Below are 24,147 nucleotides of genomic sequence, written 5' to 3' on the forward strand. Positions count from 1 at the left end.
TCTCCTCTGGTGTTTACAACCGCTGCGGTTAGATGCGGTGTTCGAGAGTTCTACCGAGTTTTTATTTATTTTTTATTTTTTATTTTACGTTTATTTCTCTCGGAAAGATAGGACACAATGTAGTATTTGTGGGAGGATTAATCCAAGGGTCAAAATGAATTTGAAGTGCAAGTATTTTCATCTGTCGGTTGTCAATTGTTATAGTTAAGATGGGTGTTTTTTAAATTTGCTTTTTTTAGTAAAACAATTTTGTACTCTGTTATGTTTTTTACCAGTTTATCCTCATTTTTTGAAATGTTTTGGGCTTGGTTGTGAAGAAAACAAAGGGGCTTTCTTGGTATTTTGAAATGCTTCACCTATTTGGCCTTCTCCCTTTATATACACTAGCCTCTCCGCATGTACTAACGTGCGTGCAAGAGACATTTTTACATCACAGGCGCTACGCGTCCCTAAAGGTGTATTGTGTTAGTTTTTCTCATCGTAATTGTCAAGATATATTTTAAATGTATTATGCAAAGATGAACTCTTTTTTTATCATGCATATTCTAAAAAGAGTAATATATGTAACTCGTTTTTACTTTGCATAAAGTAATGATTTAAATGTTATTCATGCACTTGTCAAACAACATGCGATTTTAGACGCAAGTTCCTACCTAAAGTCCATGGACAATAGTAAGTAGATGTAAATAAAAAAAAAAAGAGTAGATGAAAACATTACGTACTCGTAGCAAAATACAAAACAACTTAAATGTCAAAGTATAAATCCTGCATAACAATATGTACATTATTCACAATACCCATAGAGTCTATATGTCATTGTTTCTTTTGAAAAGAAAGTTTACATTTTGATATCAATGCTACAATTTCCACCCATTTGTTCATGATTGATGCTTCAAATTTTCATTGCCAATCTACAAATGATAGTGAGAAAATTAAAAATCAAATAAAAAAAGTTAATTGATAAGTGAGAAATGCATATTGAAAGGTTATCGTTAATAAAGTTGTTACCTATTAAAAATCACCATAATTAGCTGGAAAGAAGCAAGACTTCTTTGTATACTACATTCTGTGTAAATACACATTGTTGGCCGATTATGGAGCCATTTTTTACTAACACGGTTGTGGTTGACTTTGAGACCGCCCTCGATAAGGCCACATATCATTGTTCATGACTGAATACGTGATCTGGAAGGTAAACGCCTACATGTGGTATTGTCTGACCTTGAGATTTGTTTATAGTGATAGAGAAACTTAGTTTCACTAGAAACTGCTTTCTTGTAAGTTCGAATGGAAGCCTAGCAGTATCAATACTTTTGAGAGGATTCTTGGTAAGAAAACTCTGGATCCGGCAAATTGTCCAATTAGAATTTCAGCATCTATAAGATTTTGGTAAGGACCATGACACAATAATCTTGTACCATTACACAATCCCAATGAGTGTGTAAAAGCATCAAAAGTTTTGTTAGTAACATGAATTGTATGTGTTTTCTCAAACTCAGATTTACGAAAATTGAAAGAGAACGAAAAGTTAAAACATAAATTAGTAAAAGAAAAACATATATGAAAGAAAACAGGTAATCATGGAGTTGATGATTCTAAAAATGAAAGAAATGAACCTGGAGATGCATGTGAAAACATATAATCATTCAGTTCAAAATATTACAATTTTGAGTCATCAAAGAAACAAAGTGAAATAGCACATTGCCATTTCGGTTCTTTGATTAAGTGTAATATTCGGCTTCTCAAGTATCTTACAACTAAGCAAAAAAAATGCGCTTCCTAGTTTCACAAACTAAAATGCATCTAATAACTTATCATAAAGGATGAAGTAGCAACCTGATCAAACAGAATAATAGGCAAAACTCGGGATTGAAGAATCTTTAATTATTTTGAATACTTGGTGAAGTTCCTCCACATGAACCCCATGAAGAAAAACTACAGGCTGCAAGATAAGATTCAAACCATATTATATAAAAAACCAATAAAAAATTCCCAACATTTGACTCAAAATTGAAAGGAAAAAAGATGAAATTCTATGCATTTAGCAGATAATTGATAAATCAAACTCTGCAACTAAAACGTTGACAATGACTTCAAAATTAACTGAATATCTAAAACAACTTGTAATCCTAATTATATGGAAGAGGGTAGAGAAAAGCTAAGTGCTTCAACCCCAGGTTATGATGCTTTGCAGACAACTTACATCAACCTTTGAATTTCTTCCTCAATTAGCTAGCTCTTGAATGCACCAATAACATATGCAATTGGAACTTGGATTACATAGCTCTCAATTCCATTGACTTCATCTATTAATTTTTAGAGGGTTACCTATAGTTTTTTCAATGACAATGACATGGTTTACGCATGAACATGGTTTTTTCTTATTTGTTTATCTATTTCACACTTGAATCAATAAAATTTTGCTAGTGCAATCATACGGCATTCACAACGATCATACTATTGATTTGTAATTTCTCTGATAATTACATCCCCGATCAAGCAGGCTAACTGTCAAGCGTAATTAAAAAAGTAGCAACAGCCCTAATAAAAAAAATAATTCAAACTCATCAAACTATCGAGTTACATACCCTGCATCGGAATCTAGCGTAAAATTTACCTTTCTAGCAATAACGAAATAACTTAGTTATCAAATGCAGGACACACTAAAATGCATCTAATAACTTATCATAAAGGGTGAAGTAGCAACCTGATCAAACAGAATGATCGGTAAAACTCGGGATTGAAGAATCTTTGATTACTTTGAATACTTGGTGAAGTTCCTCCTCCTGAAGCCCATGAAGAAAAACAACAGGCTGCAAGATAAGATTCAAAACATATTAAATAAAAAACCAGTAAAAAATTCCCAACCCAACACTGTTATTATGGTAATTTCAACGCAAGCCGCCTTCTCTAACAGAGTTCATTTCCAAATCCCTACGACTTCGAGAGGATTTAAAAATTTTGGAATCTATATAATGAATAAGCTTGAAGAAAAGCTTCAAATTTATATAAAAAAAAACTTTGAATTCGAACAAAAATGCAAAAACTAAGTCGTTTATTAAGAAGAAGAATCGCAACTCATATGGCTGTGGGGATTTCCAGACAGGTTCCAATAGATTGAGTGGATATTCGAAACCTTAAGAAACAGGAAACTGTACAGCTCAATAGTCGGGTAAAGGCTACGGTTCACCCTGTAAAATCGTTCTCCGATTCTATCGAATCGCTAGATAGTTTGGGCTCGCTCTCAAAGGCCACACTTTGCCCGCGCAAAACTAAATTCCAAAATTCCTCTTCCCTGCATTCAGAAACACATCATCAATTAATTAGAATTGAATATGAACGCAAATCTAATTCTGCTTCATCAAAGCAAATAATTCATACACAATTGAAAAAGGTGTATAAATGGGAAGAGAACGGAAATTGAAAATATGATCAGAAATGAATGATCGATGAGAAACAGTTAATTAATGGCAATGAATTTGATTTGAAAAGAGACTAATAAACATACTGGTAAAGAAGCTGCACTTGTCGTTTATGGCGAGTGAAAGGCTATTTCAAGAAGCTGTAGTTGTTGATCACGACGAGTAGAGTCAAGTTTGAAAGTTTGAACAAACGTTGGAAGGAATACATAGAAAATTGAGAATCAAGTTTGAAAGTTACCTGCGATAAGAATCAGTCGATGTAGAGGAAGAGTTTTTGTCAATATGCATCTCTATTTCTCCCTCCCCTCGTTCTCTGTAGAGGAAGAGTCTTTGTCAATCTGGTTTGTAGTTTGCAGAACGTGGATGGTGGTTGAATCCCACATCGCGGTTCTAATTCTTCATTCGGCAAAACTCTACAGTTGTGATGCTTTATCTTTTTTCAGTGATGGTTTTTTACCAGTTTGTCGTATTAGTTTAACCATCAGAATTCAATTCACACAGTACCCATATTTTCAATGTACAATCTGCTTACAAATCATTACCAACTATAGTAAAACAGAAACTGGTAATTGGGTAATTTTAGTAACTCCTATAAATTCTGACCAATTGCAGAAGTAATTTTATAGAAACCAAATTCCCAGCTATAGCCTCAAATGTCTCTCATTGCATGCAGCTGACTACCATTGACTCAAATCACATAAATAAAAGAAATGGAATCCAGAAAAACCCATATGACAACAATTAAGTTTAAATAATATAAGCAGTGTGGTCGATTAAGCACTAATCACTGAGCAATTTTGAACGCCCAGCAATCCCATCCTACGCCATCAATGATTCGAATTTCCTTATTAAATTATATAGAATAATAAGCAAAACAAACGGAAAAGCAAATTCATGTGGGTAATATTACTTAATTGGAGGGTAGAAATTATGAAAAAAAAATCACCTGAATTTGTGTAAATTGAGTGTGGATGCAGAAGAAACTCTGGAAAAACACGCGGATGAGAGGTTTGTGCAGAAGACGAAAGTGAGTTTTTCCTCTTTTCTGTGCATTTGGGGTTGGAATGATCGTTGTCCCCTCTAGAACGTGTGGTAGATTGGCGGTCCTATCTCCGATCTTTGCAACTGCTACAACCGGTGTTCTGTTTTGTGCGACAACGTGTTTGACAGTTCTACTCTAATTTGGAGGGAGTGTGTCAGTTTTTATCAATTTACTTGTTATTTTGGTTTTGGTGGAAAGATAGAATGTGATGCAGTATTTGTGGGAGGATTGATCTAAGGGTCGCAATGAATTTCAAGTGTGTATATTTTTATCTAGGGGTTGAAAATTGTCATTGTTTAGATGAGTGCATATATTATTCGCACAGTAGAATTTCGTTGTATTATATTACAATTTTGACCCTATATTTATTGGACAGTTATCCGTTACTCTTGAGTATGGACTGAGGATATTTTTAGCATTTTGAATGTTTCACCAAATTGATCTTCTCCCTTTATATATATAGATAGATAGATAAAGATCAACGAGTGGGTAAAAATCAGGAAGTGCATGTGCCCATTGAAGCTTTTTCTTATTTTCTTAGGCGAAATGGATTTTTTTTCCAGTTTTATTATCACATATAGGCCGTATCTCGTATTTTGTAGGTGAAAAACCTCATTCTATTTCATTATCCTACATCGCGTGTGAAATGAGTTCATTCCTACTCACATGCGCACTCTTGCATTTAGGCACTTTTAAGCTTAAATTCATTCATATTTTCCACCTCATCACACTTTATAGGTTCATCACCTTTCAGATGCTGGCCAGCACAGCTCGATTTGGAGTCCAGATAGACATTCTGGATCAGGGTGTGTCAATTTGAATATTCAAAAATAAGGAATGTATTTGAATATTTTAATTCAATCTGAAACTTGCCTAAATCTATTACATACACTTAATTATATACTTGGTTTTATTTTAGGAAAATTTTATTTGAACTCATACAACTTCTAACTACATCCAACTTACTCTGTATGCCCATATTAATTTTAATTCAAGAATCAATATATTTTTAAATCCAAATTTACTAACTACAATACCCTCACGAACTCAATTTAATATGTAAATTTGACTTTACACCTATTTGAAAAATAAAACCCCAAAATTAAACATTTGCTGTGTAGGTCATTAAAGTTAGAATATTAAATTGTAATTCCTCGAGACAAACCAAAAATTGAGCCTTATACATTTGGAAAGATCTAGATGTCTAGTTTATGGAGAATTTTATGGTTTGTGATTCCGATTTTTGTAGGAGATGTTATTACTATTTTAGTGCAGACATCACAAAATCAAAGATTTGCTATGCAGATCAGGATAGAGCATATTAATTATGAGAGTAGAAGCCATTATATATACACAACATAATCCTTGCCTAATCCTATTAGGATTCCCTTATTAGAATCCATATAGAAAACTAATTCCTTCCAAATAGTAGTTTAGTATAATATGGATTACAAATTCATTCCCAATAAGACTTCCCATTTAAACTCTAATCCTATAACCAAGTTCACAAATTCATACTTATGCTCATTTTCTTACAATTAATTCCACAGACCGTGATCCACCATAATCAAATTTAATCAAACACTATGCTAAATATATTATGCACCAATAAAAACGAATTCTACTTCAGATGAGGACCAAGAATTTCTCCAATGGCTAAAAGGAATTTAATTTAGAAGTAAAAGATGCAATTTAAAGGAACATACACTTATTTTTCTTTATGAGAGCTCTTAGGATTTTAGTCAAGATGAATGTAAGATAAAGATTGGTGATGGTAGGATTTGATTATTGGATATGTGTTTATTGATTTTTTTTTGTTAATTTCATCATGCACTTGATGGTAATTATGCAACAGGATAAAAAATAAAATTCACATTTAAAATTTAAGTTGAGTGTACAAAAAAGTTAAAATAGGTTCAACTAAAATTTTCCTTTATTTTATATATGTTTCATTTGTTATTTGTTATAGATAAGACTCAATGATTCTAACTTTTTTATAATTGTATCTCCCTTAAATATATTACATACAAAAGAGAGAACTAAAGACGTATATTATGTTTGGACACAACCCACAACAAAAGTTGGCTTTCCAAAAGATATGTTTGAAAGTTACTTTCTCAACGAAAGAAATATACGAGGCCGAATATTTTTGAGAAAAGCAATGAGTTCACGGTTGTTGAATCTACGGTCAAGAGACTCTTACAATGGTGCTATTACTTGTAATAAAAGAAGGAATGCTACAATATATATATATATATACTTTGATCTAATGAAAATATAAAATAGTCCATAATGATTTTTTTTTTGTTGGTTAAAATCATATAGGTTGTTAATCACCAAATCAATTGATCTCCTAAGACCATCTCAAATGGTGGGCTAAAATCAATTGATCTCCTAAGACCATCTCAAATGGTGAGTTAAAAACCTAAAATTTCTCTCCCCCCCCTCCCCTCAAAATTCACTCCAACTCATGACCTAAAATTAACCTAAAACCTAAAACCCAAATGGAGGGCAAATACCGGCCCAATTTTAGGCCACAAAGCAAAATGTACCCCACAAACTGAGACTGAAACCGGGTATGTGAAGTCCACTGACCACTCCCTACTCGCCTATGTGTTGCACACGCTAGGCTTTCTCAAAATTTTGTACCAACCCACGTGGGGTTGTTCCCCCACTGTCAGACCATCAAGTAGCCGTTGGGCTACTTTTCTTCATCCAACGGTTCCATTTAAATGGGCCATTGGTTAATCCAACGGCCCAAGTTCAAATTTTTTTTTAGTTTTATATTTATATATTTATTGAATCCAACGGCTTGATGTGAAAATTAACTTGACACACAAATTAAACCCTATGGATGACAATTGTAGTATATGAGCAAATAGGGATCGTTCTAGACCGGGGATTAACTAGGGATGCTAATCAATGTAAAACTGACTCAAGAACATAAAAAATATAATGTAGAACACTAAACTAGACTTAATTAATGTAAAACTAGAGTTTAAAACACCTAAACAAACTAAAAACTCAAAACAGCAACTAAAAGGCTCAAAACTGCCTTAAAACCACTTTCTGGGCAGTTTTGAGTACCTAACACTAATTTGGACGAATTTGGACTATAACTTGACTCAAAGCACTTAAAAACACAAACTAAATTGATTTCTAACTAATTTAATACTTTAAAATAAATGGGGGATTGATTTTGACGAAATTGAATTAAAACTAAACAAATTGCAAATCAAAGCAAACTAAAACAGATTTTGATTAAATAGAATGGTGAGAAGCTAGTTAGAGGGTTCCTTATCCACACATGAACATATGCATACAATTTGACTCCCAGTTATGACTTCAACAAACGATGAATGACAATGCTCCAAGTTAATTAGGTTCGCTTAAATTAACTTTCCGATTTCCCTAGATTCATTGGATTGAATGGAATACGCATTGCAACCAAATTATTCCTCATCAAAATCCCTAACTATGGAATACGCATGATAGAGACATTCAACAAAGATCATTAAGTTCAACGGAAATCATAAACATCGACTAGGCATTCATAACTATGGAATACACATGTTAATCCAACCTAGGGTTTACTTAACACAATCGTGACTAGCGATCTTTACTACTTATGAATATAAGTTCATAACGATTAGGTGAAATTCCCTTATATCCTAGCATCAAGTTTAGGCATGCAAATTAAGTGTCGACCCTCAACCCACAAACGTAAACAAGTTCTTAATCAAAACAGAAAAGTAAACCACATCTAAAGTTCATGAATTCATAACTGGAGTAAATCAAATCATAACCAACATATGTCCATGGCTTCAAATTCACCTCTAACTAAAAAGAAATTAGTTCCACATGTTTAACATAATTGGAAAGCAAGTTAAATTAAACATGAAAACAGAAACAAGAAAAGAAAGAACTCCAAACACTCCACTAATGGCAGATTGCATGTGCAAGGTGTCTTCCTCCTTTGGACTGCATGGCACTACTTCTTTCTCCTCCAATGGTGGCTACATAAGGTGGTGATGGTGGTGGGAAGGCACGGCTATGGTGGAGGAATGGATGGGAAGGAGTTTGGATATGTAGGGAGAGGCAAGGCAAGACTTGGAGAATGATTAATTTTTGGATGATCTAATGAAGTTGTTGCCATGGGTATTTATAGGGAGGGAATGGACTTATTTAATTCAATTTCTTGGTGTGAACACAACAAAAATATACGGCAAGCATGTGGAAAATGTGGTGGGTTAGGTCTTGAATCATTCACTCAATTTTCTAGTGTGAATCCATCAAGAACTTACGGCAAGGATGAATTTTTTGGTGTGAACATGGTTTTGAGTGGAATTTTGGTCAATCCTTCTAGAAACCTATCCTTTCTTTCAATTTGTATTTATTGCACCAGATTTTTAGCATGTTTATTTGATGTTTTGACTTCAAATTCGTCCAAACTCCTTGCTCCATGCATATGTACTTCATTCCAAGCCCAATTTTGCTCCTAAAAGCTCCAAAATGCTCCTTTTTGCATACTTTGACAATAAAACCTGAAATTGCACGAAAATGACTTTAAACACTAAACTAACTAAGGAAAAACAACATAAATGCATGAGAACAGGCCAATAAAGTCGCATAAAAATGCTCCTATCACGGCTTAGATCGAATATAATCAAATCTAACGGTAAAAAAAAGATCTGTGGTTTATTAAATGTCGTTTGTATTAAGTTTATGTGGTTTATCATGATTTTCGTGATTGATTTATTGATTTTTCAAAATTTATCGGAATTTAAATATTTTTAGGTTAAAATGTTCATATAATTAATTTAGGATAGTCTACATAATTTTTTTTAAAAGTTAATTTTAAAAAAAAATTAGCCTTAATTCATTCTTTGATAATTTCGGACTAAAATTTTAGGCCAGAAGGGTTGGAGCATGAAAGCTGTTTCTGGGCTAAAACCTAAATTTTCTGGGCTAAATATTTTTAGTTTTTATGTCACCGTTGAAGATGGTCTAACTCTTGATTTTAATTACTACTCTGAATAGTAATTGCCTTAGATCAATTTCACCTGTTTAAGGATTGCCATGAAAGTTACTATTCTTAATATATTTTTTAAAATATTTAAATGCATACTTAAATAAAATAAAATTCTAAAAATTATTTAAAATGAGACAAGTTGGTTTTGTTTGGTATTTTTGCAGACACATTCTGCATACACATTTTTTTTCGTAAAAAATGAGACAAAATCAAAGATCTAATATGATTAAAATTTTTACACATGCCCTCCTAAGTTCGTTACATTTTTTTAATTAAAAATTTGTTTCTTATCTAATATAATTTAATTTTTCAAACATCATGTTTATGCTGTTAGTTTTGATTAAGTAAAGGTATTTTTTAAATTAATGAAAATTTTGAAAAAGGGGTTTGGGCTTTTTATGTATAGACCTTAATTTTTTTTTTGTTGAACTATATAGATGCCTTATTTTATTTTATATTAAGTCTTATTGTTTATAGTTGAATTGACTTTTTTTTTTCATATGAAAAACAATTCTTATTTAAAAAATTTCTCATTTGTTTTGATAAAATTCTTACTTTATAACTCAACTTACACTCAACAGAAAGTATCACAAGTGCAATACATGACATAAATCGAGAACATTATCAACTATTATTACAGTTTAGGAACGAAAATTAAACTGACTAATGCTACAATTTAACTTAAATATTATTACTCTAAACTTTTTATTCGATACAACGAGATATTTACACTATGGCGGTGCGAGAATAAATTGGTTGCGAACTATTTGTTTCCAAGATTTGGACTTAAGACTTCTCAATTATAAATGAAAAAGAATGCTATTAGACCATATTACTAAATGTCTACTACTGCTCCAAACTTTACTAATTAAAATATGCAAGTTCGAAACTCTAGTTTTGTAGTGGATGCTTTAGCTCATTTTAGCAACTCCCTTCCTTCTGAAAGTATTTGGTTCAATAGTGTTCAGATTGGTGTAAGAAATGCCTTAGAGCAGTTCCACTGGACACAAAATTGCCGAGCGCCCTGTCCAAAAATCAACCCAGCACCTGTCAATCTGCTCCAGCCAGCAAAACAGCCTGACACCCAGCCCAAGCCAGGCAACAGACTAGCCCATTTCGAACAGACCCAAAGGCCGACTTATTTGGCTGGCGCGTGCAACACACTTGCGACTGGGCGTGAGTAGGAGACAAGGGTGTAGGCGGTGGGGCCCGCTTGTCAACCCACTTGTGTTCACCCGGATTAGAGCTACGTGACCCTCCTTAGTGCCGTTGGATTTCCAACGACTAGTTTTTGTAGACCGTTGGATTTCCAACGGTAAAAAAAATTTAAATTTGACTTTTAAAATGGACCATCCGATCACAGATCAACGGTCCACCTTTTTTTCACACAAAAAAGGCCCAATGGTCAGAATTATGATTGTTGGCCACGTGGCAACGCCTTGGCTCTTGGATTTGCATATTTTTCAACTCCAATGGTCTAGATTAATTAACTATATTAAAATTTATAAAAAATTATGAAAAAAAATACAGAAAAATTATGAAAAAATACATATTTTTTTTTAAATATAGAATTTTTTTTTTAAAAAGTTATTTTTTTTCTTTTATAAATACCTAACCCCTATCTTCCACCTTACACCACATTTTAATATTTTCTACACTTTCTACACTATCTACATTTCAATATTTTCTACACTTTGAGAGAAAAAAATGTCTTCGTGGAAGAACATTGAAGATGTTACATTGTGTGAATGTTGGGTTCACACTACTCATGACCCGATTACGGGTACTGAGATGGATAAGTGAGAAATGTGGAGTAAAGTTACGAAAGCGTTTTGCGATGTATATGGAAAGGACGCCAGAACTAGTCAAGGTCTTCAAGGTCGTTGGAAAAAACTCAACACATCCTTTACTTGTTGGAAAAACGTCATCTTGCATGCTTCCGGTAATCTGCGTAGTGTGACAAGTTTAGCGGATCAGGTGATAATATTTTTATTTATTTATATGCATTCCACCCGCATCAATATTTTAATTTATTTAATTTCTTATGTAATTTTTATGCATTCCACCCGCATTTTTTAATACTATCTCATCCCACATTTTTACAGACACTACAAGCACAAGCATTCTACAATGCAAAGAACCAAAACAAATCATTCAACAAATGGGAATGCTGGTAAATTGTCAAAGATTGCCCTAGATACAAAATTGTGGCAACCGGTCCAGAAATTGTCATACATGGCATGGGTCTATACAGTTCGCCGGAAGCAGACACAACCAAACAAGAAGCCAACACATTTGAAGACACAGAAGGGACGCCTGAACAAGTGCCGGAGACCCAACCGACTCGTCGGTCCCTTAGGCTTCAAGGTAAAAAGGCATCAAAGAAAAAAGGTAGTTCTTCCAAAAATGACTACACTAAATATATGGAAGAACTTGCTCGCCAAAGTGAACTGAACATAGCACGGGAAAAGGCTAGAGATGAGGAAAAAGCTGCTGCTATGGCAACAATAATAGCAGTTACTGAGGCCCGTGATGCAGCGGTTGAGAGACAGAGAGAAATAATTAATGGAGAGAATGAGATGATTAGAGAAGCACTTCATCAAGAAAATGAGATGCTTAGAGAAGAAAGGATGGCTCAAGCAGATCGTGACATTATGAACAAGCCTCTAGTAGGACTATCTCCGAATTCAAAATATTTTTGGCCATCGGAAAAAAAAGAGGTCGTGCAAAGGAGGTGTGCAAGAGATGCCGAAACAAGTCGAGGGGCTTCTAGCTACAGAAATCCTAGCAAAGAAGATCCTAGCACCACATATCCTAGCTCCACAGACTTCGTATAATTTCGTATTTTTTTGTAGTACTTTTTTTTTAATTTTTGTGTAATTTCTTATGTAATTTTTAATGTAATTTCTTATTTATTTTTAGAACTTTATGCAATTTCAAATTTATTTTTTGTACTTTATATAAACACATCAAATAAGATTACATAAACTCACCAAATAAGATAACATTAAACTCACCAAATAAACTTTAAAAAAAACACCAAATAAAATTACATAACCTCACCATATAAACTAAAAAAAAAAACACACTAAATAAGATTACTTAAAAATCTTATCCGAAATTAAAACTATTTTATTTATTTATTCTTTTACAAATTTAAAAAAAAATTAAATGGGCTGGGTGCCAGCGCATTTTTTAGGGGTGAAGATGCTTTGGCCTATTACTATTCACTGAGGTCTATTACTGTTTACTTGAGTGGATAAATGCGCTGGGTGCTGACGTAAAGTCTAGGGGTGGAATTGCTACTTTGATAATTTTTGTACTGGTTGCCCTAGGTGCTATGTAATTAATCATTTGCCTTCTCAAAATATAAAGTTCGAACGTAAAACATAATGATTTGAAGACGAATGCCTTTTTCATCATGACAATTCACTTGTTGCTGAGTGTTTATTTAGGAAAGTGATTTTCACACCTGACCAACAGAATAAATCAAATAAATTTAAGAGTTGTGTAAGTGATTAAAAATACGAGTAAATTGTAGCAATAGTCCCTCAACTTTAATTAAATTGGAGTAATGATCTCTCAACTAAAAATCCATTACCATTGGTTCCTCAACTTATCAAAATGTGTAACTATAGTCATTTTCATCAATTTCGTCAAAATAAGTTATGTTGGAATAACCACTTATACAATTAGGGTCTCTCAACTCATTAAAGTGTGTAATTATCGTCATTTTCGTCAACTACGTCAAATTTTTTGTCAAAACGAGTTATGTTGGAATGATCATTTCTACAATTGGATTAAGGTTAAGGGATTATTTCTCCAGTTGAATTAAAGTTGAGGGACCAATGGTAATAAATTTTTAGTTGAGGTACCATAGCTGCACGTTTTGATGAGTTGAGAGACCAATGATAATGAATTTTTAGTTGAGTGACCATTGCTCCAATAAAGTTAAAGTAAAGGACCATAGCTATAATTTACTCTAAAAATAATGCTTGAAAATCATATCCTTTTATTTATTTAATTATTTTTGGAGTAATACTACACATACCACCTAGTTGTACCATTATTTGTACTATCTTTCTAATAGAAATAGAAACAACGCATGTGGTCCAATTTTCTATTTAGAGAGATAGTACAAATGATGGTACAACTAGGTGGTAAGAATAACATGTTATTTTTGTGTTGGGTGAAGTGTCAATTTAGTTCTTGAAGTATTATCTTAGTTAAAATTAGGCTCTTGAATTATTTTTTGGGTAAAGTAAGTCCCTAAATTTATTAAAAATTGCTAATTTCATCCATACTATTAAATTCAAAGCTATTTTATCCAATTTGTCAATTTAAATCACTTGACACACCTTAAAATGTATAATCGTCCTTATTACACCTATTAGCCTTTAACATTTTATATAAGTTGTGAATCTAACGTCTAATTTATCCTCCAAAGTTAACTCCATACACTATTTCATAAAAAATTACCAATTTACCCTTCAATATGTATCAAAAGTAAGTAACGTGATTTAAATTGACGGAAAATTAAAAATAGTAGCATCAAATATAATATTAGAGATATAGTTGATAGATTTTTATAATTTAAAAACTGATTTTTCTAAAAAAAAAAAAAAAAAAAATTGAAGACTTAATTTTCAATTTGTAATAATTTAGGAACTAGATTGACATTTCACCGTACTACAGCACCAAACGCGAGCAAGTCTCTTATTACGACAACCAATACGTGCATCTTTCTCCCACGCAGGCCCAGTCCATCCTTTGAATCAACTGCGTCTCTCTGTTTTCACTCTTCGATCTGTGCGTTTCTTCTGATTCCAGTACTCCGCCGGCCCACCGCGAAAACCATGGACGCTCTCCCGCAGGACACGCTCCACCAGATCTTCTCGAGCCTTCCCCTCCGGCAGATCATGATCTGCCGCTCACTCTCCAAGTTCTTCAACCAACTCCTCACCTCACCCTCCTTTGTCCACATCATCTCCACCCAATCTCCGCCCCTCAACCTCCTCGCCCTCCGCCCTCCCCACCACCACCACCAGCGCCACGTGTCCTCCTCATCCTGCCTCCACGTCTTCGACCCCGACCTCAACCAATGGATCAGATTCGCCCTCGATTTCCTCCCCTTCCGCTCACCACACCCCGTCGCCTCCTCTCTCGGCCTCGTCTACCTCTGGGGCGACTCGCCCGACCCGCCCGAGTCAGCCAAGTCCCTCGTCGTCTGTAACCCTCTGACTCGTCAGTTTCGGGTCCTCCCTCAGCTCGGCTCGGCCTGGTCGCGCCACGGCTCGGTCCTCGTTGACTCCCAAACTCAAGTCATGGTCCTCACCGAGCTCGCCGCGCTCTACTTCTCCGGTTCTAACCAGTGGCTCAAGTTCTCATCGAACCTCCCGTCAAAACCCAGAAGCCCAATTTTGGTGTTTGACTCGGTTTACGCCCTCTGCGATGTGGGTTCGCCGTGGAGGAGTGAATGGAAGCTGTTCCACTGCACAATTTCGAAGCTCAAGACCTCGCAGACTTGGACTCGGCTCGAAAAGCACGAGTGGGGGGACGTCTTTGACATCCTGAAAAGACCCCGTTTAGTTCGCGGAAATGGGAACAATGTGCTGATGGTTGGTGGGTTGAAGTCGTCTTTCTCGCTGAACGCTTCGTGTTCGACGATTCTGATTCTGAGGCTGGACTTGGATAGCTTGGAGTGGGACGAGGCGGGCCGAATGCCGGTGGAGATGTTCAAGTGCTTTCAAGAGTCGAGCAAGTTCAAGGTGTTTGGTGGCGGCGATAGGGTCTGTTTTTCGGCAAAGAGAATTGGGAGATTGGCTTTGTGGGACCGTTGTTCCGAGAAAGCTGAGTGGCGGTGGATTGATGGGGTGCCCGGGAGCGGCGATGGGCTTTCCCGGGGGTTTGTTTTTGATGCCACGCTCACAGCATTTCCTTGATGGGGTTCAACACAGACATCAGAGCTTTTGATGCCAAGTAGAGGTTGGTATTTATCCATTAATGAATCCCAATGTTGTTGTATTAGCGTTGAATTCGTAGAATTTCTTGTGTTAAATGAATTTCTTAATACAAATCAATAGAATATGTTCCAACTAATGCTTTGGAATTGCTTTGTTCACTTTGTATCCAGTCTCACCCATTACTTGCATTACTTGCATACAGAGCAGCCGAAAAAGAAAAAATACAACGAAAAGAGTACATTTTGTTGTTGTTAAAGTGTTGTGCAATGGATTATGATTAAGGATGAAGTTATGCCTCTACATAGAACAATGAAAACATTTCCAACTTAGTGTGCTTGTGTTAGTGTTTGCACTGAAACTACGATTAGAACTTAACCAGCCTCGAGACAGATAATAGTGGAAAACTTTCTTATAAGTTCTTGACGTCACTCTATAATGCGTTATCCTATTAATACATGAACGGTAGAAATGTACTCTTAGATGAATGGTGTTGATTAGTGCAGCTTATTGAGCTTGTTAGAAGGTTCTTTACATGGTTTGCTAGTCCGTTTTTATGTTAGCTACGTGCCTGGGGAGCTAAGTCAGTTGCATAAATAGTAGGATATATCAAGAAACATCGACCCGTTCTTCTTCCTTTCTCTCTCCGTTACTTCATTTCAGCATTTCTTATAAAACATCATGAACCGAAAATGGCTAATGCTGTTTGATCTCTATTCTTCTGCGTGCTCATATGGGTTCAAGATTATGACTTTTTCTGCCGAGATTTCCTTTTGGTGTTCGTGCATCCCACCTGTTTGATCCAACGTCTTAGTCAAGATCTTTTCCTGAGGTTATGTATTTTCTGAAGAATTTCTTGTTTCTTTTGTGCTCATTTGGTGAATTGGTGAAATGGGTTATTGTGCAGTTTTTGTTTGGAAGAATCATTGTTGATTAGTTGGGCACGAAGCCTCTTTGATTAAAACTGTAGAAATGTTATTGGCACGAAGCACTGTTCTAAAAATCCCCGCCTAGACCCTGCCTAGGCGCTAGGTGGCTAACCATCGTCCCGATTAATGTCTAGTCGTTTGAAAATTAAGAAAGGGCACCTAGGCGGTCTAGACTTACTGAGGCACCCGCCTAGACCGTCTAGCCTGCCCAAACCTGGTTAGGCACCCGCCTAGGTTGCAACTCACTTAGGCAGAAAATAAATAATTTTCATTTTGCATTTTTTATTTTAATAAATTGTAAGACACTTGTTGAATACTTGAATGAGCACACATTATATGTTTGTTCCTCATGTTTTCATTATGTTCCAATACTTCATAATACATGTGTCATTCTATTTTGTAATTTATGATGAAATTATATATATTTTAAGTATAAGCATGCACTTATTTACATGAAATATAAAGAATTTAGTTAAATCCGCCTAGTCTGCCTACCTAGACCCAGCCTAGCCGTCTAGGCACTAGACCCTAGCTCACCGTCCAACTAGCGCCTAACATCTTTTAGAACATTAGCACGATGCCAGTTCGGATTTAATATTTCTTAAAGCACGAACCCATCTCACTAAGTTGAAGTTTTAGGCTCGATTCCAATTTTATTTGTTTGGGATATTTCAGGCTTGAAGCCAGTTCATTGAAGTACCGTTTGGTACGCAGACGGGATGGAACGGGACGGAACTGAGGTTCCGTGTTATGTTTGGTACGCGCAGGACGGAACAGGACGGTTGTTCCGTTCTGCGTTTGGTACGTGCTGGACGGAACGGAACCAAAAGATTGAATGACTAACTGAACCCATGTTCTGTTTGTTATTTGATACAATGTTTATGCGTAGGACGGGACGAGACATTTTTTTTAACTTGTTCATATTTGAACACATATAACAATACCTTGGAGATTGCAGAAGCAAAACAAAAAACAACAACAGAGAATTTAGAGAGAGAAAGTGAATGACTAAAGATTGTATTTCTTGAACAATGAATGAGAGAGAGAGAGAGAAGAGAGAGAGAGAGAGAGAGAGAGGTGTTTGTTATTTATATAAGTATTCTTTGCTTCACTCATAAGCTATTAACCAACTAACTTATCCCTACAATCCCAACAGAACTAACGTGCTGCAACAACATACATGGAGACCTATAAAACGAAAAGCAAAGAGCATTGGTAAGTAATAATAAAATAGAAAAACTACACAAATCACAATCAGAAAAGTCTGCTTCTATTTCCTTTTCAAACCAGTTCTCCAAAGCTCTTTCATATTGCTAAAGAACAATGGTAATGTGGTCTGTTGATTCACATAGCCTTCAAAAAAGGAGCCATTGTACTCTTGATTGGGAGATATAGCAGCAAAAAAGGAATCCAGGAAATACACAGGTACCCATTGAGCGCGAGCATTGTATAAATGTATAGTCTATGAGTTCAAGTTGAAGCATATACGCTCACTAAACATGCAACTTCCACAAGATTTCTCAATTCATTCAGGCAATATTTCAAACACAAATTGCCCACATGGAGCTGAAAAGATTTATCAAATATGGTTAAGCCTCTAGCTAGAAATAAAAATGCGTGCAAGCCAGATTGTATTAGAAATTGAAGTTGGTACTTGACCAATTCAGAACATCTGCCTCGTACAGAAAACCCAATTTCCCAACTTGGCTTATTCACCGTAATTCTTCCAATAAGGTTAAAAACCTTAAATTATTCAAATAGATGAATGGACAAGAGAAATTAAAATGCAAGGTAGGTTATGAGGTGTCCATTATTTGGAAACTGCTGCAAGCCTTAGCAAGATCAAGTGCGGAAAGACTAATGGTCTATGAAGAAATCTACTAACCAAAACACCACAACTTGAGAAAGTCGTTAACTCGAGCCCATAATGGATTCACTGTATAGGAGAAACAACCATTATAGATCAGATTTATGCAAACTAGGAGGCTAAAGTCACATCACACCAGATTCAAGATGGTAATAAAATGAAACCTTGCACATGATCGAAACTGCTTAATTTTAACATTTTAATACCTTTTCAAGAACTTAGAGCATTCAAATTCTTCCATTTGACAATCTTTTGGCTGCCATGAAACCTTCTCATAGGAAAAATTTGTGCGTTGTGTCATCCGACAAGACCACATACTTGACAGCCATTGCTTACAGTCATGCCCAGAATACAGCGGCTTCTTATGGTCCTGTTTGGGTCCAAATTTACACCATCGGTCCAAGTAATTAAGGCCGTCAGAAGATTAGAGATTTTTCTTGACAATACTATTGTTTTTTTTATCATAGTAATTATCATGAAAATATCCTCAAAGTGTGCAGAGTTGTGATCGCATAAAGCTTAATGTAGAAGAGGTTGTGTGAAATGTCGTGCATCATTAGAGTCATATCTTGCATGCGAACCACGAGGAACAATAACACAATGATGCAATTAATATTGGATGATCAACATGTGGTTATGTCGTTTGTGTTTGAGATAAAACTTGAACTTTAGGCTCAAAAGGGAGTTAGCCCAGACGAAGGAATGGAAAGCAAGAAGCCCAAGGCTCAACCGAAGCCCAGAAGGCGGAAGAGGCCTTTTTCCCGACTAAGTACAGATCACTCAAGCCACCTGCTCACCTACCTAAAGGTCAAGTGATGTAGACCAGCCAGCTAATCAGCCCAAAAGTACTTTATAATGGCAGGACAAGTAAAAAGTTGATGAGTCACTACCCTTCAGAGGCATCCAGGCAAGATTGAAGCTATAGATAGCCAAGCCAAATCATCTATAAAAGGAGAAAAGAGAATCAGAGACAAGGACACTCAATCAAACAAACAAATACACAACCTCTGCTCAAGCCAGATTTGCATACGAAGCTATAGTCAGCACCAAGCCTTCCTTCCTTTCGGGATCAACCTTCACCAAAAAGCCTTTATAAACGCTATGCTACCCTATCTAAATCTTGTTGTAGTATTGATTCCCTCATGTAAACTCATCTTCCAATCTCCCATTCTAGCACTCAAACCCTTTGTAAATCACAAAGAGAGGAAGTTGCAAGATGATCAGCCTTGCCCGACAAGGTGAAACCTTGCCCGACCTCATTTGTTTTTGTCTTTTCATTCATAAAGCTAGTAATATGATGTATATTTCCATATGCATCCAAGTTATTTCTAGCCAGTTTATGATTAAAAGACTTCTAAGTTCTAACCATTTGGGCAGACAAGATTGATCAATTAAAAGTCATTGGTCTCAAGACATAAAAAAGAACCTTATGTGGATTTAACCCATCCACGACAGTCCTTGATAACAAGAAGTCCGAAGTTACTTAGGGCGCAAGTAATTAGCCTATTTCTTAGTCTTACTTCTGTTATATCATGATTGCTATAGAATGCTTGAGTATAAAATTAATTCTGATGGGAAACCTCAAGGCCTATACCTAAGGCCTGACAAAGGCACCTATCCAAGTTCGTTCTGCTCTGCGGGCTCAGGCAATTAAAGTATAACGGTCATGATATTTCTGCAACAATGAAACAACCAATATATGTTCGAGTACTTGGTTAGTTTTGATTGGAAGCCTCAAGGCCTACACCAAAGGCCACACAAAGGCACCTTTCATTACTAAACTCGGGCATATTTAATCAAACTAAACATCTGTTTTACATCTGTCATGCTAAAGATAGCAGTGACATGCCTGAACACCTAAAGGTTAATTTTGATTGTGAGCTTCAAGGCCTACGCCTAAGGCCCCACAAAGGCACTTTTCAGGATTAACTTTGTCCTTCTCTTACAGCCTGCCAATAAGCAGAAGCCCGACAGACAATATCAACGGGCGCCAAACCTCTTGGGGAGCTGTGTGCTCGTTGACCAGGAAACGTCCCCACTGGATGTTCCTTAAGACGAACAATTTGGAGTAATCAAAATGAGGTGATGTGATGGGATCAGGGTGGTTTTGCAGATAATGCAAAACCATCAACCATGTGTTTTAATTATCATGCATGCATGGATAAAGCTTATGAAGAGATGGTGGGATAAGTAGCACCACCAAATTTACAAGATTGGATCCGGCAAATGGTGATGACGTAATCCCATTTTAAAAGATGGGATTAAGCTTTGATTGATGTGATAAGGTCTAAGGCATGAATGTAGGCACATAAAAGATAAAGTTTTCAGAGTTTCATTTATTGTGAATATGCATGAGATAAATGCGTGGTCGGCAGCAACAGTTAAAGATTTGGAGTCACAGTGCAATTGGGATTGTTTTCCACGACTTAGGCATGCATGGCTTTATAAATACCAAGCGGCAAGCAACATGAAAGGGACCTCCAACTCAACATACAAACTGTCCTGCGCAAACCCTTGCTCTACGCGAAACCTCTCAACAACCTTGAGATTTTTATTTTCCTTTTTCGCCAACACATCTTCAGTTTGGATAAATAGTATTGTGAAGGCAACCGGTAAACATCTTCAGTTTGGATAAACAACACCATTATCGTAGAGTCAGCCGATCGCGAAGCACCTTCAGTTTAGATAAACAGCACCGTGACAAGGCCGACTGGCTATCTATCCAAGTCTCAGTCGAGAAGGATTTTCAAATCCTTATTGGCTGAGGTCATCTCATCAGCCTTCTCGGCGAAGTGAGGTGTTACCAGGTTACTACATTCGACACCCTGAGAGCCGAATTTGATATTGAACTTCGCAGAACTAGCAGCCTTGTCTTCAAGCTCTAGAACCCGAAGGCCGATACGTGTTCCTTCCTCAGCCGCAGTTGCGAGTTTCAGAAGTCAGCAGCACACCCAACGCAACATCAACAAATTTTACTCACTGGCCAAGCTCGGCCGTCGAATTGGCATGCCCCGCACACAATCGAATGACGTAGTTAGCTTCTTAATTACTTGGCCTACGCACCATGTAGACTTAGTAGTTTTTAGGGTCAACAGGTCCACAACCCATTTTCCTTTCGCATAATTGCATACTGGAGCTATTATCAGATAAATAACAATCATTTCCCAGAAAATTGAAAATTTCCATGGAAAATTCAAGAAAACGAAAAAGTAAAACCCAATAAAAAAAGCAAAATTAAAGATCTATAGAGATCAAGATCAAACCTGGAAGATGCAGCGGTTATGGAAGAAGATCGACATCGAACCTGGAGATGCAGCTGGTACGGGAGAAGATTGAGATTGAACCTGGAGATGCAGTTGCTACGGGAGAGGATGAGGGGGAAGGCTACTGGAAAAGGCAGCAGCAGAGAAAAAAGATGGGACGAAGATGAAGAGGAACTGTCGCAAACTCCTCAGAAAGTGGGTCTGTGGTGGAGGGAGCTTTGAGGTCAAGGAAGATGCAGCTAAGTTTGTGGTGGAGGAGGAAGAGGAGGCTACCAGAGAGAGAGAGGGTAGAAGAGAGGGAGGGTACGGGAGAGATAGGGAGGGTGATAATGGAATTAATGAAAAACAGTAAGGGTATTGTTGTCCAAAAAATTATAATTTTGTGTTCCACGAACGTGGAATGAGTCGTTTCAAGGGAGAAGGTGGAATGAAAAAGTAACCAAATTTCATTCCTTGGAACAACATATTCCAATGTTTTTTGCGCAACAAACGTGAAACGGAACGCCTTGTCCCACTGCGTTCCGTCTCATCCCACGTACCAAACGGTACCTGATATTCAGGATTGGTTTTATCTTTTAAATGAGCCGGAACCAAGCAATCTGCTTCTGTAGAGCTTGTGGACGGTGAAGCTTATTTTTTAGATTGACAGGCAATGGCAAATCGGTAGCTGATGGGAAAGTAATCCCACACTTTAAAGTTCCTTTGAGGTCTCATAAGATCCATTTAACCAATCCAAAATGCAGCTCGGTTGGAGAGGTCATGAATAGACAGACATGAGAGGAATTATTTGATGACATAGTTTGGACTCCTAGAATATGACGCTCTTGGGGCTTTCTATGCTTAACTGCAAATGCAATGTTTGATCTACAATCAAAGCTTAAGGTGAAGTTTATGACCAATCATGTTTGGTCGAGTCAAATTCGTTAGGAAAATGTCAACGAGACCCATGTTTTAGACCATATTTTGTAGGGGTGTGATATCCATACACCTCATTTTACTTCTAGCACACCTTTTTAATTTTCGACCGTCAGATCAGATGAATTGAAGAAGATCAACGGATATAAATTATCAAAGGGTGTGCGAGAAGTAAAATATGGTGTGTAGATAGCACACCCCTATTTTGTAATCACAACAGGTGGTCTACAAAATATGATTTAGGCAGATGGTTTCTTCTAGCATCACCCAATTCGTTAACCTGTGGATGATATGATGGAGGAGCCAAGTTAAAAATTCAAATTCTTATGTCTTTCTGCTTTTCTAATTAATAAGAGGAGCTTTCAAGATAATAGAAAGAAAAGAAAAAAACATTAAAAAACAAAGAGTTTTAAGAACAAAATAAAATCATGCCTGCTGCACCACCAACATTACCACTGCATTCTCTCTCCATCACCCACGCCACCATGACCACCATTACCATCACTCCTTCACCATCATCACCACCAATGCCACCACCTCCCACCACCATTATCGCCACAACCACATATTCCGCCACCATCACAATTGGGACCAAGGCCACCACCACCCCCACTGTCTTACCATCTATGAAGCATGGACACTACTACAATATACCTTATCAGTGGCGAAGCAAAAACCAACAAGAAACCCAATTTCTGTTGGAAATTTAGCAAAAATTTGACATAAAACAATGTAATGTCGGATTGGAATAGCGACACTAATACTGGCTTCACAAAAGGGCTTCAGTGTCGGTTTGTACACTTAATCTGTCAGTACGCAACGTCGGTTAAAAGCGACATTGACACTGACGTCGGTTTAAAGCAACGCAAACTTCAACATTATGTCGGTTTAAAGCGACGCTCGACGCTAATTACCAATTTCATTATAAAATATCCAAACTACCATCGGTTTTGACCGACATTACATAACATATGGATACATAATATAATTATTATGACGTCGTTCATAAGCGAACCAAATATATTAATAATAAAAAAAATTCATTTTCCGTTTTTAATTAATAATAATTAAAAATTATTATATAAAAATAAATCCTACCATATGTCAATGAAAAAACAAAAAATTTTAAGCAAACTTCATATTAAAAATAAAATTTCTACCAACTATATATTAAATTTAAAATTAACTACAATTCCTAAAAATGTACAACTCATACAAATTCTTCCCGAACTCTTGCAAAAGATTTTGAACCGGTTGTGTGGTTCATAGTTTTCAACTGCTGATTATGCTTATTTTTTTCGGCAATCTTCTGAAAAATAAAAGAATTTATTAGACAAATTTCAAGGTATAATAAAATAAATCATGAAACGTTTACCATTGTTTTTTCTTTATTGCAGTATGCCACCATCGAAATATTTCTATAATCTTTAACCTCTGCCGATACATGTTTCGAAAATGCACTAGAATTATAACTAGACGAATCAAATGAACAAGGCTGTTCTTTCCAATTCCGAATTGAGGGTCCGTATCTTTGTTGAGTTGATCCTTATAAATACAGAAAAAAACAATTAAAAACCAAGAAACAAAAATAAATTTTCAATTTAAGCATAAAACTAGTTAGAATACAAAACAGAAACTAAAATTAATAATCATAATAATTTAAAAATGAAACACCTTCGAGCTCTTCCTTTTTGAAGTGGAGTTCCTCAGAATGTTG

At 36.1% G+C, this 24,147-nt stretch overlaps 1 protein-coding gene and 1 long non-coding RNA gene across 3 annotated transcripts; one reads left to right on the forward strand and one right to left on the reverse strand.

Annotated features, from left to right (window-relative positions):
• Window positions 1–3,157: 3,157 nt before the first annotated feature.
• On the reverse strand, window positions 3,158–6,730 carry LOC126586722 (uncharacterized). 2 transcript variants are annotated; one of them, XR_007610883.1, is made up of 4 exons: window positions 4,369–6,730; window positions 3,661–3,735; window positions 3,509–3,562; window positions 3,158–3,295 (listed from the first exon to the last, which is right to left on the reverse strand). It is a non-coding gene; the product is annotated as an uncharacterized LOC126586722 (long non-coding RNA). The 2 variants fall into 2 exon arrangements; XR_007610881.1 differs by having other exon boundaries at window positions 3,661–6,730.
• Window positions 6,731–14,219: 7,489 nt separating this feature from the next.
• On the forward strand, window positions 14,220–15,617 carry LOC126586706 (SKP1-interacting partner 15-like). Its single transcript, XM_050251639.1, has one exon. It carries the CDS (start codon window positions 14,353–14,355, stop codon window positions 15,436–15,438), a length of 1,086 nt encoding a protein of 361 aa, XP_050107596.1. The 5' UTR covers window positions 14,220–14,352; the 3' UTR covers window positions 15,439–15,617.
• The last annotated feature ends 8,530 nt before the right edge of the window (window positions 15,618–24,147 follow it).

The sequence above is a fragment of the Malus sylvestris genome, chromosome 10, assembly GCF_916048215.2.
Source record: "Malus sylvestris chromosome 10, drMalSylv7.2, whole genome shotgun sequence".
Classification (NCBI taxonomy): domain Eukaryota; kingdom Viridiplantae; phylum Streptophyta; class Magnoliopsida; order Rosales; family Rosaceae; genus Malus; species Malus sylvestris.

Coding starts and splice junctions, on each gene's coding strand:
- LOC126586706 (XM_050251639.1), top strand. CDS start 14,353: ATGGACGCTCTCCCGCAGGACACGCTCCACCAGATCTTCTCGAGCCTT.